This window comes from Spea bombifrons, chromosome 2, assembly GCF_027358695.1.
Source record: "Spea bombifrons isolate aSpeBom1 chromosome 2, aSpeBom1.2.pri, whole genome shotgun sequence".
Lineage (NCBI taxonomy): Eukaryota > Metazoa > Chordata > Amphibia > Anura > Pelobatidae > Spea > Spea bombifrons.
In genome coordinates this window covers 98,171,962-98,185,181 of record NC_071088.1, presented here as the reverse complement: position 1 = coordinate 98,185,181, position 13,220 = coordinate 98,171,962, and the positions used below count along the sequence as shown (strand labels likewise).

At 37.0% G+C, this 13,220-nt stretch overlaps 2 protein-coding genes across 2 annotated transcripts in view; one reads left to right on the top strand and one right to left on the bottom strand.

Moving 5' to 3' along the window:
* Window positions 1–13,220, top strand: part of UBAC2 (UBA domain containing 2) — a 54,109-nt gene that overhangs the window by 2,553 nt on the left and 38,336 nt on the right. The window contains exons 3-5 of the mRNA XM_053455333.1: window positions 4,150–4,277; window positions 5,609–5,728; window positions 6,199–6,305. Coding sequence (XP_053311308.1) covers window positions 4,150–4,277; window positions 5,609–5,728; window positions 6,199–6,305 — 355 coding nt within the window. The remainder of the gene's footprint in view (window positions 1–4,149; window positions 4,278–5,608; window positions 5,729–6,198; window positions 6,306–13,220) is intronic.
* Window positions 8,406–9,553, bottom strand: GPR18 (G protein-coupled receptor 18). The gene has a single exon (XM_053455332.1). It carries the CDS (start codon window positions 9,521–9,523, stop codon window positions 8,525–8,527), a length of 999 nt encoding a protein of 332 aa, XP_053311307.1. The 5' UTR covers window positions 9,524–9,553; the 3' UTR covers window positions 8,406–8,524.

Below are 13,220 nucleotides of genomic sequence, written 5' to 3'. Positions count from 1 at the left end.
TGCCTTATAGCTTAGTTAGTGTTCATATGCCACTGCGCCCTCTGATATGGCTTATACCCCCTGATATGCCACTCCGCCCTCCGAGATATGCCTTATACCCCTATATTCCGTAGTGCCCTCTGATATGCCCCTCTGCCCCCCAGATATGCCACTGTGTCCTCTGATATGCCTTAATCCACCTGATATGCCCCTCTGCCCCCCAGATATGCCTTATACCCTCTATATGCCATAGTGCCATCTGCTATGCCTTGTACCCCAGATATGCCACTCTGCCCCCAGATATGCCTTATATCCCCTATAAGCCTTATGCCCCCCTGATATGCCAGTGTGCCCCCCCCCGATATGCCTTATACCACCTATATGCCATAGTGCCCTCTGCTATGCCGTATAGCTTAGTTAGTGTTTATTTGAGGTTGGATAATAACTCAACTAATCGATAATGAAATTGGTTGGCAACGAATTTCATTATCAATTATTATCGACTTTATCTATTAGTTGTTGCAGTCGTAGTTGACAACAAATTGGATGAGTATATTAAAGGGACGGTTTAATGTCCTAGAGAGGCATGAGCAAGCGGGACACCAAATATATTTAAAGGGACTACTCCATTTATCATATGCATTAATGTTCCCATGTTAACTGGATAATGTCTAACTCCTGTACTGATATCACATAGAAGTGGTGCTGTTATCATCATGGCTCCATCTATTAGTGATTACATATTCTGAATATTACAACAAGCCTGACAATTCCAGTGGTTTTTTTAATTTATTTTATAGACAGAGAACAATAAATACATAAATAACAATAAAAGCAGAAAATATGCTATTGAGTCTTAGGAGCAGTGTTTACATCACCGTCACGGTAAACACAGCAGTTGCTATTTGACATCACAAGCATTAGAACACTCAGAGTAGGGATCAGAGAGATGCGTGTAAACATCTTCCTTGTAGTGTAGAGGTGACCGTATCGAGAGGAGTGAATTGCAGCCATGTCCATTCGGGCACTGTGCAGTATTTGTCGCGTCACTTTTAATAACACCTGCAATGTGACAGCCCTTTGCTGCGGACACCTTTTCCATCAGGAGTGCGTGCAGCAATGGTTTTACGCGGCTGCAAGAAAAACTTGTCCTCAGTGCCGAACCGTGGTAGGCAGCAGCCAAGATATAGTTCAAAAATTATTTTTTGAACTAGTTGAAGAGGATCCAGAAGAGCTGAGGAATGAAGCGGACAGAGTGTATGCCCGCCTTCTCTCAAAAGAGAGGGAGCTGACCGGATGGTTCAAAGCGGCATGCTCACTATATGAGGAGGTGAACGAGAAAAAAGCTGAGTTACAAGCTTTAGAGAAGAATTTTAGAGACATGACAAACTCATACTCGGGGCTGGAGGAACAACTAAGGCTTCTGTATGAGGAGCAAGCAGAAACCAAAGCCGTCATGGAGAGAACCATCGCTCCTGCGATATTTGAGAGACCAGCTCCCACTGGATATCAGCGGCCGAAGCTCCGTCGCCCTGGTGAATTCCTGCAGAAAACCTTTAGTTTCCCTGCAGTGTCTGTGGAAGCCACCGGTCCTCCTGTATTTGGGATGTCATCTCCAATTGGAATCCAGAGGCCCAAGCTTCGGCCTCCTCATCACATGGGACGAGCTCTTGCTTGATTTCAACGTCCTCAATAAAACAACTCAACCACTTCTAAATGTTAGGTGGTTTGGACCCTTGTAGTTCATAATAAATTAACTTGTTAGGATCTTATCATTTGTTGTGTTCTTAATTTTGTATTTCTCTGGTCCAAAGAAAATCAAAGCTGCTTGTTATAGACAAAGCTATATTCAGCATTTTTCTAAATTATGATATATATGTATAATATTCAGTGAACATATGATGGAGGAACGTCACCTTAGAAAGGAGAAGGGAGATACTCAACTACAGAAAATAAAACCGTGATTGGTGGGAGGGAAAAGTGTAAAATGTCTTAAATTTTTGGGATGACTCCTAGATGCAAACCAAATTTATCAAGCCGTGCATATATCATATACAGACGCACTCATTTATATCACTCAACTTACGCATGTCATGGGTTCTCCTGACTGCCTGTTCAAATGAATAGCATGATTATTCTAGGTCATATAGTTCATTTCACCTATTCTTTCTATGTAAAGGGTTGGGTGAGGAAAGCTACTTTCAAGAGTAATAATTAATATGCCAGTTCTGACAGCTTTGGCCACATAATGTAGACTAATATCTTCAAAATAAATTACAATGATTACAAAACAAGAAGTACAAGTTAGAATTTTAGTAAATCGGTTCAGAGAGGCTGAAATATGGTATGAAAAGGAAAAGCTGCATTTACATGACACTTTAATCACTTAATATATTATTTGTTACACTATTATAAATACTGTTCTCTATTGCAATTTTTGATATAAAATTAAAATCTATTTGATGGCGGCTCTTTATTCATAAAGACAATCTGTTTAAAAAGCTGTGGTTAGTATATTTGATATTTTTTGTTTATCACATTTATAGCGGTATCTTTCTTGAGCTAAGAACTTGTTGGACAAAAAAAGGTGGTGCAACCTAGGACTTTTTAGCAGTTCTTGTTGGATGAATTAGGGAACCACTTCTTGTTACCATAAAAGATGGGCATCAGTGCAGCAAACAATGTCTGCTTCACTTACCTGTGACAAAATAACATGATGCTATGATTTATATATTATTGTTTAGTTTCCCAGGGAGAAAGCATCTAAAGAAATCTAGGAGAACACATTTCCACCATGGAATTTACCATGAAGTAAATTCTATATAAGTTTATTTGGTCACTGTCAGGCTAAATGGGATACATAAAATTTACATTACTTTGCATGTCTATTTCAAAGGGAAAACCTTAATGGTAAACCCAGAATTAATATATTCTATACCTGTATTGGCAGAATTGTTGTGTGCTTGATCTCCCCTGGGTGGTGTTATTTCCCAGTCATTAAGCGGTATTCTATTTAGTCATTTATATTTTCAAGGGCCCCCTTATTCCAGATAGCCTGGTCATCATTGCAGATGGATAATTGCAGTGAGAATTTAAAGTGGATCAGTCACTTTGTGTCCCCCCCTTGGACGGCTGCTAAGGTAGATAAATCACCAGCTGGCTCAGCAAGGGGGGTGTTAACAAGACCCCTGCACACATGCATAGAAATGGTGCCCATTAATTTGACATTGAGGTGTGCCTTTAACTGTCTGATAATACAAATTCACCGTACACTTTTCATTTGCAACACCTCACTGAAGAGTTTACACAACATGAGTTGTGGTGGGGTATAAAAGTGATGAAAAACCTCTCCACTGAAAAAGGGGTCGCAGAGGCTTTATCAGACGCAAATCTGCAACTACCAGAGAACCCAGAGGCTTGCTGTTCCCAGAAACCTTGTGGTGCTCCCACCACTGAAAATTATTCTAGGTTAGGTTAATAACGATTACCTTCTTGCCGCTATATCCACTTTATACATGGACCTCCTTGAAGCAAATGTACACTGCACTAGACAGCCTTTCAACAGAGCTCAGGACAGAGGTGCAGAAGCCAGAACACCACTCATGGACAACTAATTTGTTCCTAATGGGATGAGGTTGGATTAAAACCAACAGATTTAATTTACTTTGATTCCAAAGAATAGAGCAATCTATAGTGCAATCGATTTTGAATGGACGCCAATACATTTACTGCACTTCTGCACATTTTGTTAAAGGGATACTAGTGCTTAAGTAGGCATTAGTTAGGTAGTAGTGATGCTGTTGAAATCAGTGGAAGTAGTATAAGCCATACGCATGTGTATTAGGTGAGCTTTCTGATTGGCTGCCACAACCCCAGAAAACCAACAAACTTTTATGGCATTATCTGGAATGATCCATTTTATCATATTTATGTAGGTACGAGTGTGTGTGTGTGTGTGTGTGTGTGTATATATATATATATATATATATATATATATATATATATATATATATATATATATATATATATATATATATATATATATATATATATATATTATAACGAAAATTGTGTGTGTATATAATTGTGTATGTGTGTTAATTGCAGATCTTCTAGATTATCTTGCTTAACTTTTTTTTACATATTAAGATATCTGTTTTCTTTTTTCAGATAAAGCTCCATTATCCAAAGGTCTCTTGTTCATCCCAAGTGCCCTTTCGATTTTGTTGGCATTCCTTTTTCAACAGCAACAAGCATTATTCATATATAACTGGCAAGCAATAAAAGAGGATTTTCATGTAAGTTTTTTTTTTTTTTTTGGACTTCACATTCATTCATTTATATGATGAAGTATGGTGGTAGACATTGTAATTGTGAAGCATAATCATAATTGTTTTTAGATTATTACTCAAACTTAAAGATCAAATAACTCACAGAAAATATAGACTTTTCTTGTGTGTTATATCTGTGTAAGTAGGATACCTGTGTGTGTGCTTAGCTAGTTTGTTGAAGCAGTGTGTTGGGAAACTTACCTGAAGTTTTCCATGAGCGCCCTAGCTTTCTGGTTCCATCCATGTGCACAGGCAGCTGTTTCTTCTATCTTCCTCTCACAGCTGGACCATGGGCTAAACAGCGTGGTGACATCCTCCGATGATGTCAGAAGCCCTTTGTGTGAAACTATTACTTATAATAAGGCCACAAATTTCAGCTTTGTAATGTAACATTGTACATCATTTGTCATATAATATGTAACACTGAAAGCATTACCTCAGCCACGCTCCATCAACACACAGGGATGGAAATGTCTACTAGTGCACTTGACTATGATGTGTAAGACGTTCTAACTAGAATGCAGACAAAATCTTTTGTATTTTCATGTAAGACATTACTATCGAGCAGAAGAGGAACTTATTCCACCTTGATTGACAAATTAAATAATGATTTCCCTGAAATATTTAACTTAATTTTCCACAAGAATGACAATAGTGGTTCAAGGAATGTTTAGTTCGTAGGTTATATCCCACCACAAACCAGCACTTCAGGGGTTTCCATAACAGTTCTCTGGCTTGGATGGATTCTACATCTGACAAGCAATGCATGTGGCTGAAGTGCTCCCTACACTACAGAGCAAGGCTTCACGGAAGCTAATTACCGTAACACATTTTCATTCTGTCAATGTCATTATAATAACAAATACTGTATATCTTCATGCTTAAAAGCATGTAGTGAATTAGAGATTGTAAATCATTAATTTGTTATTTGTATTATCATTATGAACAAAAGCTTTTTTCCATGATTTAGCCTACTTGTATCTGCCCCTCCCCACACACACACTATTGGTGTCAGATTTTGGAGGTTAAATAATGCTGTCATTTAGTAAATACAGAACCATTTTTTTTAAGTAACGGTGTCTATCCACAACTGGACAGTTTTTTTTTTATTTGTTGTTTTTTTTTTTAGGATAACCCAGTTTAAGCACGGGCAATTTAATCAAAAACTAGAGGAAAGAATTTCATAAATACTGGTCAGCTTATGGCCCTCAAGTCCTAGAGATTGGCACTCATGTATTTAAGTTATGTTCCTGTGGAAATTGCAAAGTCTATGATAAAGTCTCTGTTTTATATTTTAGATATGGAGGCTAATATCTGGGAGAATTATTTGCCTGGATCTGAAAGATACCTTTTGTAGCAGTTTACTTATATATAATTTTAGAACCCTGGAAAGAAGATTTGGTAGTCGAAAATTTACAGTAAGTGAACACAAATTGATGACACCATTTTATAACATAGTTTTATTGGGACACTACTAGATTGAAAATAGTTTTTTTTTTTCTCTTTTTCCTATTGCACGTTATATTTAAGAATTTTGTTTTGTAATACATCCCTGAAATAGAAATGTTTTATGAAAGCCGTGCTTCCCATGTAGCATCCGTTTTAAAATAGCACATTGTAAATGGTATTTCATGAACCTAGGTGGTCGGTAAGTGTAATTATGTACATTTAGAAGGTCCTCTGTTTCATTTCTCTATTTAGAATGGCAAAGCTTTTGTGTTAGATGTAGGGAATTTGTTTATGAGAGCAATTCTACGTAAGCAAATATTAATATTGCTACATTGTACTGTAATGATTTGCTTACCCCTTAGACATCCTTAAAAGATAAACTCATGTAACATTATCTAAACGTATTGTATACTGACATGCCGTGTTTCCTCCTGTACAGTCATTTTTATTGGGAGCCTGGATCCTGTCAACTCTATTTGATTTCCTACTTGTTGAAGCTGTGGAGTTGGTCTGTCATATAACCCTCAGCACCCTGCCTTCAGGATTGTAAGTCACATCATCTAAACTGTTGTTTTATAGGGACCCGGTAAACTATGGTTGTTGGTATTTATATATAAAAAATCAGGAAGAATATTTAATATAAATGTTGCATGTAACTTTGCCTCATGAACTGGTTCATTGCTTGTAGGCATACTCAGAAGGAACGCACCAGTTCCCACGTGAGGTGTTTGCACCTAGTGAAAATAGAAATGTTTCTGTATATTTTCCACTCCAATTGTTGCTGAAATGATCAGCAGGTACAGATATTTAATACTGTTTACAGTTATGCCCTTTAATGACAACACAGAATGCTTGAGGCAAGTTTTATAAAATTTGCCTCTTATTACTTACTTGAAGGCAAGGTTTGCCCTAATATAATACAAGAACATACAGTTTTAAACAATTTGAATTCTCAAAGGTGTCCAGACTTGGTGGTGAAATTTACAAGTTGTATGTTAGGGCCAAGTTTGCATTTAAGAGGATGGGGAAATCAGCCTAGCTCCACCAGGTTGCCCTGAATTTAGACTTTAACAGAAGATCCTTTAAATCCTGTAAGTTGCGAGGTGGGGCCTCCATGAATGCATCCTGGTGCCATGTGTTCTCCAGGCAAGCGACGCACTGTGTGTTCTGTGACAGTAGTCTTAATTTTATGCAATTAAAGTAGCTATGATTCCTTTGGTGAAAGGATTCGTAGTATTCCTGAATTGTGCTCTAGCAACATAATAGGAAAATTGTACCTTTTACACGTGGGTGTTTTTTGTGTGCAATTAAAACATATGTCATTGCCTTGCTATTTTCACTTTGTGTTGTGAACATAATGCTTGTAGGATTGTGGATTATCTCAATTTAAGGCTTCTTCTTAAGGCAAATGTATATACAGTGTATGCACATCAAAATATACATATGTGTCTGTACAGTCACTCTGATGATTTCCATGGAGCACATTTTAATTTTTCAGGACTTTGTTATATGTACATTTAATACTTATTTTCACAATGGCATGACACAAAATAAGGAAATGTCCACTGATATTTTATTGTAAGACAAACAAATGTCCAACATGTCAAAAAGGCAGATGTACTAAACATGCCAACTATATCTGGATTGCACCAGAAAATGAGTGTGATTGTTTAACAGCGGCTTTCTAGCTAGTTTGTTAGACAAACATCTATATGATTTTTTGGGGACTTTTGGTTTTTTAACACAGGTCAGCAAACTATGGGGGACAACATTTTAAGAACCAAACTGCATATCTGCTTTTGGTAGTATCCGGTTTAATTCAAGACAGGAATTGACATGAATTAAATGATCACCTTGGTTCAACCAAAATGCAATCTGATCCGCGGGTGTACTCCATATAAGTGAATAGTTATAACTTTACTTGCTTGTGGACATCTTATGTTTTATAATATACCTGTAAGAATAAATGCAAATTATAATTTTTTTAACTTGTGTAAGAAGTTACATTTGCAGGCCTTGTTGTGCCTTCTAGGATCATGTATCATTGATGTGAAGAAATCACTAATGGAAAGTGTACAAAGCAGCCAACCAGTTAAAAAAGTGCTTTTCAATGTGATGTGACTTTTGTCTTTCGCTTGGTTATATCTGACCTGGGGCACTACACGCTGCAGTTCTTCTCCAGTATAAATATATAGGTTTCTTGGCTACCTACAAAGATTTTTGGGTTTTTGTGTTGTGTACAATTTGTGGCTTGTGAAACGCTCAAGAAAATATAAGAAGTTATGCAGATATTGCACCGATCAATTGTTCATAGGACTATGCATGTTTATTACTGGTATAGACACTAAAGTAGCATTCTGATTTCATTCACAATCACTGTTGTATGTTCTGTACTGAAGATGGCAGCAAGTGTAGATCACCAGCGCCCAACAGCCTTGGCGCCTTAGAAGGGAACGAGTCAGCATTGGTTTTGCTACATATTTCTTAGCCTCTATAAGTCTTCATTTTCCAGAATGGTTCCTAGCACCTTATGTAAGTTAAGTCCATCATTGCCAATAGTACAGAATCGCCATACAGGGGTTTGTGGTTCAGAAAGCTTTTCAAGGGCATGCATCACAAACAGTACATGTTGCTATCTGGTTTTTTTTATGATTGAAATTAATTATTTCTATGTGGACAAATCTACAGGAATCCTTTCACTTTCATAAAGTTGCATTTGCTTTGAGTTGTGAATCCAAAATTCACTGTAAAAAAAAAAAAAAACATTATATCATTTCACTGTTAATATTGCTTAAGGAGTGAATACTGCCACTTCGGACACTTTTCCTCCTTACGCTTCGCAAATAGTTGCGATAGAGTATAACACTTAGAACCCTAGCCTGGAATTGCTTGGACACAATGTAATATAGAATAACATCCAGGCAGGTGCTCAGATACATTAGAAAAGTAGACACATTTCCCCATAATAAGTAGTGTTCTTGTTCATCATGGGTAATGAGTAACAGAAGACAAACGTGGAATGGCACAAAGCACACCAGCACCTGCACCATCAACGTAACAATTATCCGTATTGATTTATTCTTTGCTTTGGGCTTGAGTCGAGATGTCCTTCCACTTAAAAGACTGTAAATGATAATGGTGTAACAGCCTATCATGATCAGCAGTGGGATCAAGAAAAAGAAAATTAGACGAGCAAAGTTCAAGACGTTGTTTTTTTTAAAGTGGACGATGTCCAACATTTTGTAACAAGTGGTAAAATTAAGCTCTTTGTCTTGATCGTCAGATATAAAGAGCAAAGGAGTTGTAGTCACTAATGTCATTATCCAAATTCCAAAGCATGCAGCCATTGCTTTGGAAATGTTCTTCAACTCTTTAATTTGTTTAGGTTGCACGATTGCCATGTATCGGTCAGCACTGATAAAAGCAAGGAGCCACAGGGTAACACTGGGGTAAAAAATAGTGAGTACTCCCAGAATCCGGCAAAATATATCTCCAAAAAGCCAGTACTTTTTTACATAATAAATGATGAAGAAAGGGACAAAGAGTAAGAACATCAAATCGAGCAGTGCCACATTCATCATATACACTGTGATCGTTGTACGTTTTTTAGTAGTGCAGCTAAAAACCCATAAAGCGGTGATATTGACCAGTAGTCCAATGGGTAGTACAATGCTGTAATAAATAAGCGCAGGTAGGCTGTATTCTTGCAGTTTCCAGTTAAAAGGCAAATGAGGTTCAGTTTGGTTATAAGCTACACCTTCCATGATGTCACCTATGGCAAATGTTCTGTAGTCGATACAACCTTTAGAAACAAAAAGAATATTAATTCAACTAAAAAGTACAGTATTATAACTGCTAACAGCAGAAACGTAATCATCGTTTTGCTATTTACTTCACCCAAAATCCCCGTCAAAGACACCAATCTGGGGGAAAAAACCTGAACATGCATGTTTTGTTTGTAAAGGGTGGGGGCAGAGAAAAGCCCCTGAATGCTTTCCAGTTAATGCAGTCCCCTTTGTAAATACTTTTTTAAAAATGAATTGGCCAACGTGAAGTCGGCTATGCACCTATACATTACACTATCCAAATAGTTATACTGTAAAAGTAATTGAAAAGGTGTACGAAGTATGAATTCCCACTAACCTTTGTAAAATGTGCTTTGGCTTTTTAAGGCATTATCGGTGCTGCATTGCGGATGTAGGAGGTAGCGATGCCAAATGTTGTTTAACACAATGTTAGTCTATTAGTGGTAGAAAGACTAGTGGTAACCTAACATGTCTTCTAGCAAATGTCAAAGTAATGGGGGAACTAGAGTTACTGGCAGGTGAAGAACAGTGTGACCAAATTGGTTGGCTGATTCTCATGACTGGGAAGTAAATGGCCATGCACTTTTTGGGTGTGATAGAGTAAATAGCAAAGGCGAAGGGGTATGTCTTTATGCCAGACCTGATTTAAGGACTAGTATTAAAGAAATAATATATGCTGGTGATAATGTGGAAGCCTTATGGTGAGAGATTTGCACAGATGCCTAAGAGGGGCAGTATATTAATAATACCTACAAACCCCAAATATTAGTATGGATTGAAAATTTCACACCTGCTGCATCCCCTGAAATGTATGCATTGGCCTCTATAACTATTTTAATAAAGATCAGTCACCTGGGATGTTCTGGTTTAGCACCTACAAACAGGCCAGAAATTCTGTGCGTTCCTGTCTGAAATAGTACTTTTTTTAAGGCATTTTTCACTAAGATGGCCTGCCCAACCTAGGATACCCAAAGATTGTGGCCTCTTTATGCCACAAAGGACTTGAGTTGTTCAGCCCTAGTCTACCATATGGATGGACATCCTTCAGTATACCTGTTTAACATACCATACCAAAGAAATGGCAACCGTAACTTCAACTGAGTTAGCTTCTGATTTGGTGATGTGACAGTTGAATTTCAGAAGTAAGAGTGCGTGTTTTACCAAACAGCAACCTGTGGGTTAAGTGGCATTACCTACAGATGAGACATTTTAGATTTTGGTTTCATATTCACTCACATTTCCTCTTTGTAATGAAGCCCTATGCATGTCTCTCTTTTTTTTTTTTTTTCTTTCTTAGAATGGATAGCCATTATCTTTGTGATAATAAAAAGTAACATTGTTAGTGTCCAGAGTGCGTGTGTGTGTGTGTATATATATAGATATAGCTATTATATATATATATGATTAGTGCTGAGAGTATAACTTGCAGATCTTTAAAAATAATAATAATAAAAAAATAAATACTATGTTGCAATTCTTTACCTGTATTCCTGTTAATTGTATGGCGGTTTAAACGTAATTCACATCTCCTAGAATTCAGTGGCCAAAAAGGTAATTTGGTTGGGTCATTATCAACAATGTTTGGGTGCTTTCACAAGCCGTTTATTTCTATGGATGTAAATGAGTGGCTTGAAATATAATGCAATCAAGCAAAATTTTCTATCCTATTTAAGTAGTCTTATGGAATGATTTTGCCTTTCGTTGCCTCATTGTTTTTGTCAATGTACTTGCAATCATTCAGATACGGTCTATGCAGGATTGTAGATGGGACCTTTTACATCACGTTCACTGGGTTTGTTGCTATTGTAGTAGAGCAGTGTACACCAAATTTCCATATAAGTACATAAAATGTGTTTATTAAAGAGAATATTTAGTAGAATGGAAACTTCTTACATTCCATGCAGCGTTTATTGGGGTATAATTAGGCTCTTGGCAGTGTTTAAATAGTATCGCTGTAAATTAACACACCACTTCATAGAAAAGCTGAAATCGGAGAAACTTGCAAATGGCTTTTTCAAATTAACATGTAGGTTTATAAAGGTTTGTGTACATACTTCGTCTAATATACATTCAGCAACTAGAGATTATATGCTGAATTTTTACTAAACAGTAGATAGAGTGTTAAAATAATTGCTGAAAATAATTGTAGTAATTTGTATTGAAACGTGTAAATATTGTTCTTTTTGTGACTTTATTTTAATGTATTGCATTAAAGTAACATGTTGCATGTTTCATCTAGCTTCTGTTTCAGCATTTGTACGTGAGCACACACTTAAAATGTAAACTGCTAACACTGATATGATCAGATACATTGGTGTTGGCTATTCAGGTTAACATTATACATTTTATGGATGTTCTAGAAATGTATTTTCGTTTATCTTCCTTGAGGCATGCCCACCAGATTTTTGTTTATTGGACGTTTAACAAAAGTGATGAAATGTTAGTGAAAAATATCTGGTGAAATGCCTTTGTTCTCATAACACAGTTCTACTCTGTGATGCTCTATACAGTTGGGTTTGCGTGTTAAATGCTTTACTGCCACAGTTTAAAAAGTGATCATATAACCAACAGACCATACCTGCAGATATCATTGATCCCTTTTCAAATTGTATGACAGTATCACTTTTTATACAAGTATTGTATGTTATAGCCATAAACTCCTATTGAACATTACTACACATCTATACACTTGCTGCAAATCAGTAGGTTACACTTACCTTTTAATGCATTTTTCTTTCAGAATGTTCACATCTGTATTACCCTTGAGGCTGCTTAGAATTTAAACTTCCTCCTTCTGTCTTGATTTACTGAGCTTGTTGTAGTTTGCTTGTGCATTCAGGAAGTGGAAAACTAGTATTACTCATTTGTGAAGTCTTGTTTTATTCTGAGATGCAGAACAGAAAGATGATCCCTCCTAGATGAATTTCACTGCGCTGATGATCTGTGTCTCTGTGTTTGTAAGAAGCCAACACAAGCTGTGAGATCTCACACAAATCTTTGGACCAAAGCTTGCGTCCTTCTTATCTTTACAAAACCGTCAGTGTGGTACATGCTGCAGGAGTAGCCAACAGGTAGATTCCCTGGCATTGTAGGATTATACCTCACATGACACCCACCACCAGACAGAGGATAGCGGAGTATTCTGGTCCAAAGTGTTATTCTACATATAAATGGAAATTATCTGGGTCAGACAAATATTTCAAAATATAGGAACCAGCAGGGGAAATTTAAGAGTTGCTGAACTTCCCTTCCCAAACACACAATGGGGGTTTATTTAGTGAAAAGGGAGTTTGCGGGAAGGCTCGAAATTTCAGCTCCTTGCTATCCTGCATAATCCTAGTCCAACCTAGTAAGTTGACCTGGCATTATGCATAAGTACCGGTAATTTTGATTTTTTTTTTTTTTTTGGAACTCAGTGATTTATGCAGGTTACGGTCGCCCCTTCATAAATTGTTACATTTCTGCTTTGCTTATGTTTTCAGAGAGTACTGTCATAAGTACTTATGCATTTTCTTTAAGGATCTGGTGCAGGACCCAATTATAATTTGTTCACAAGTGGAATAAGTGAAAACAAATTGTGTTACAATTTACGTCATGTTGAAGGTAACATAGTAGCACCCTGTACTTTACCTTTGATATGGACTGAGATCCAGTG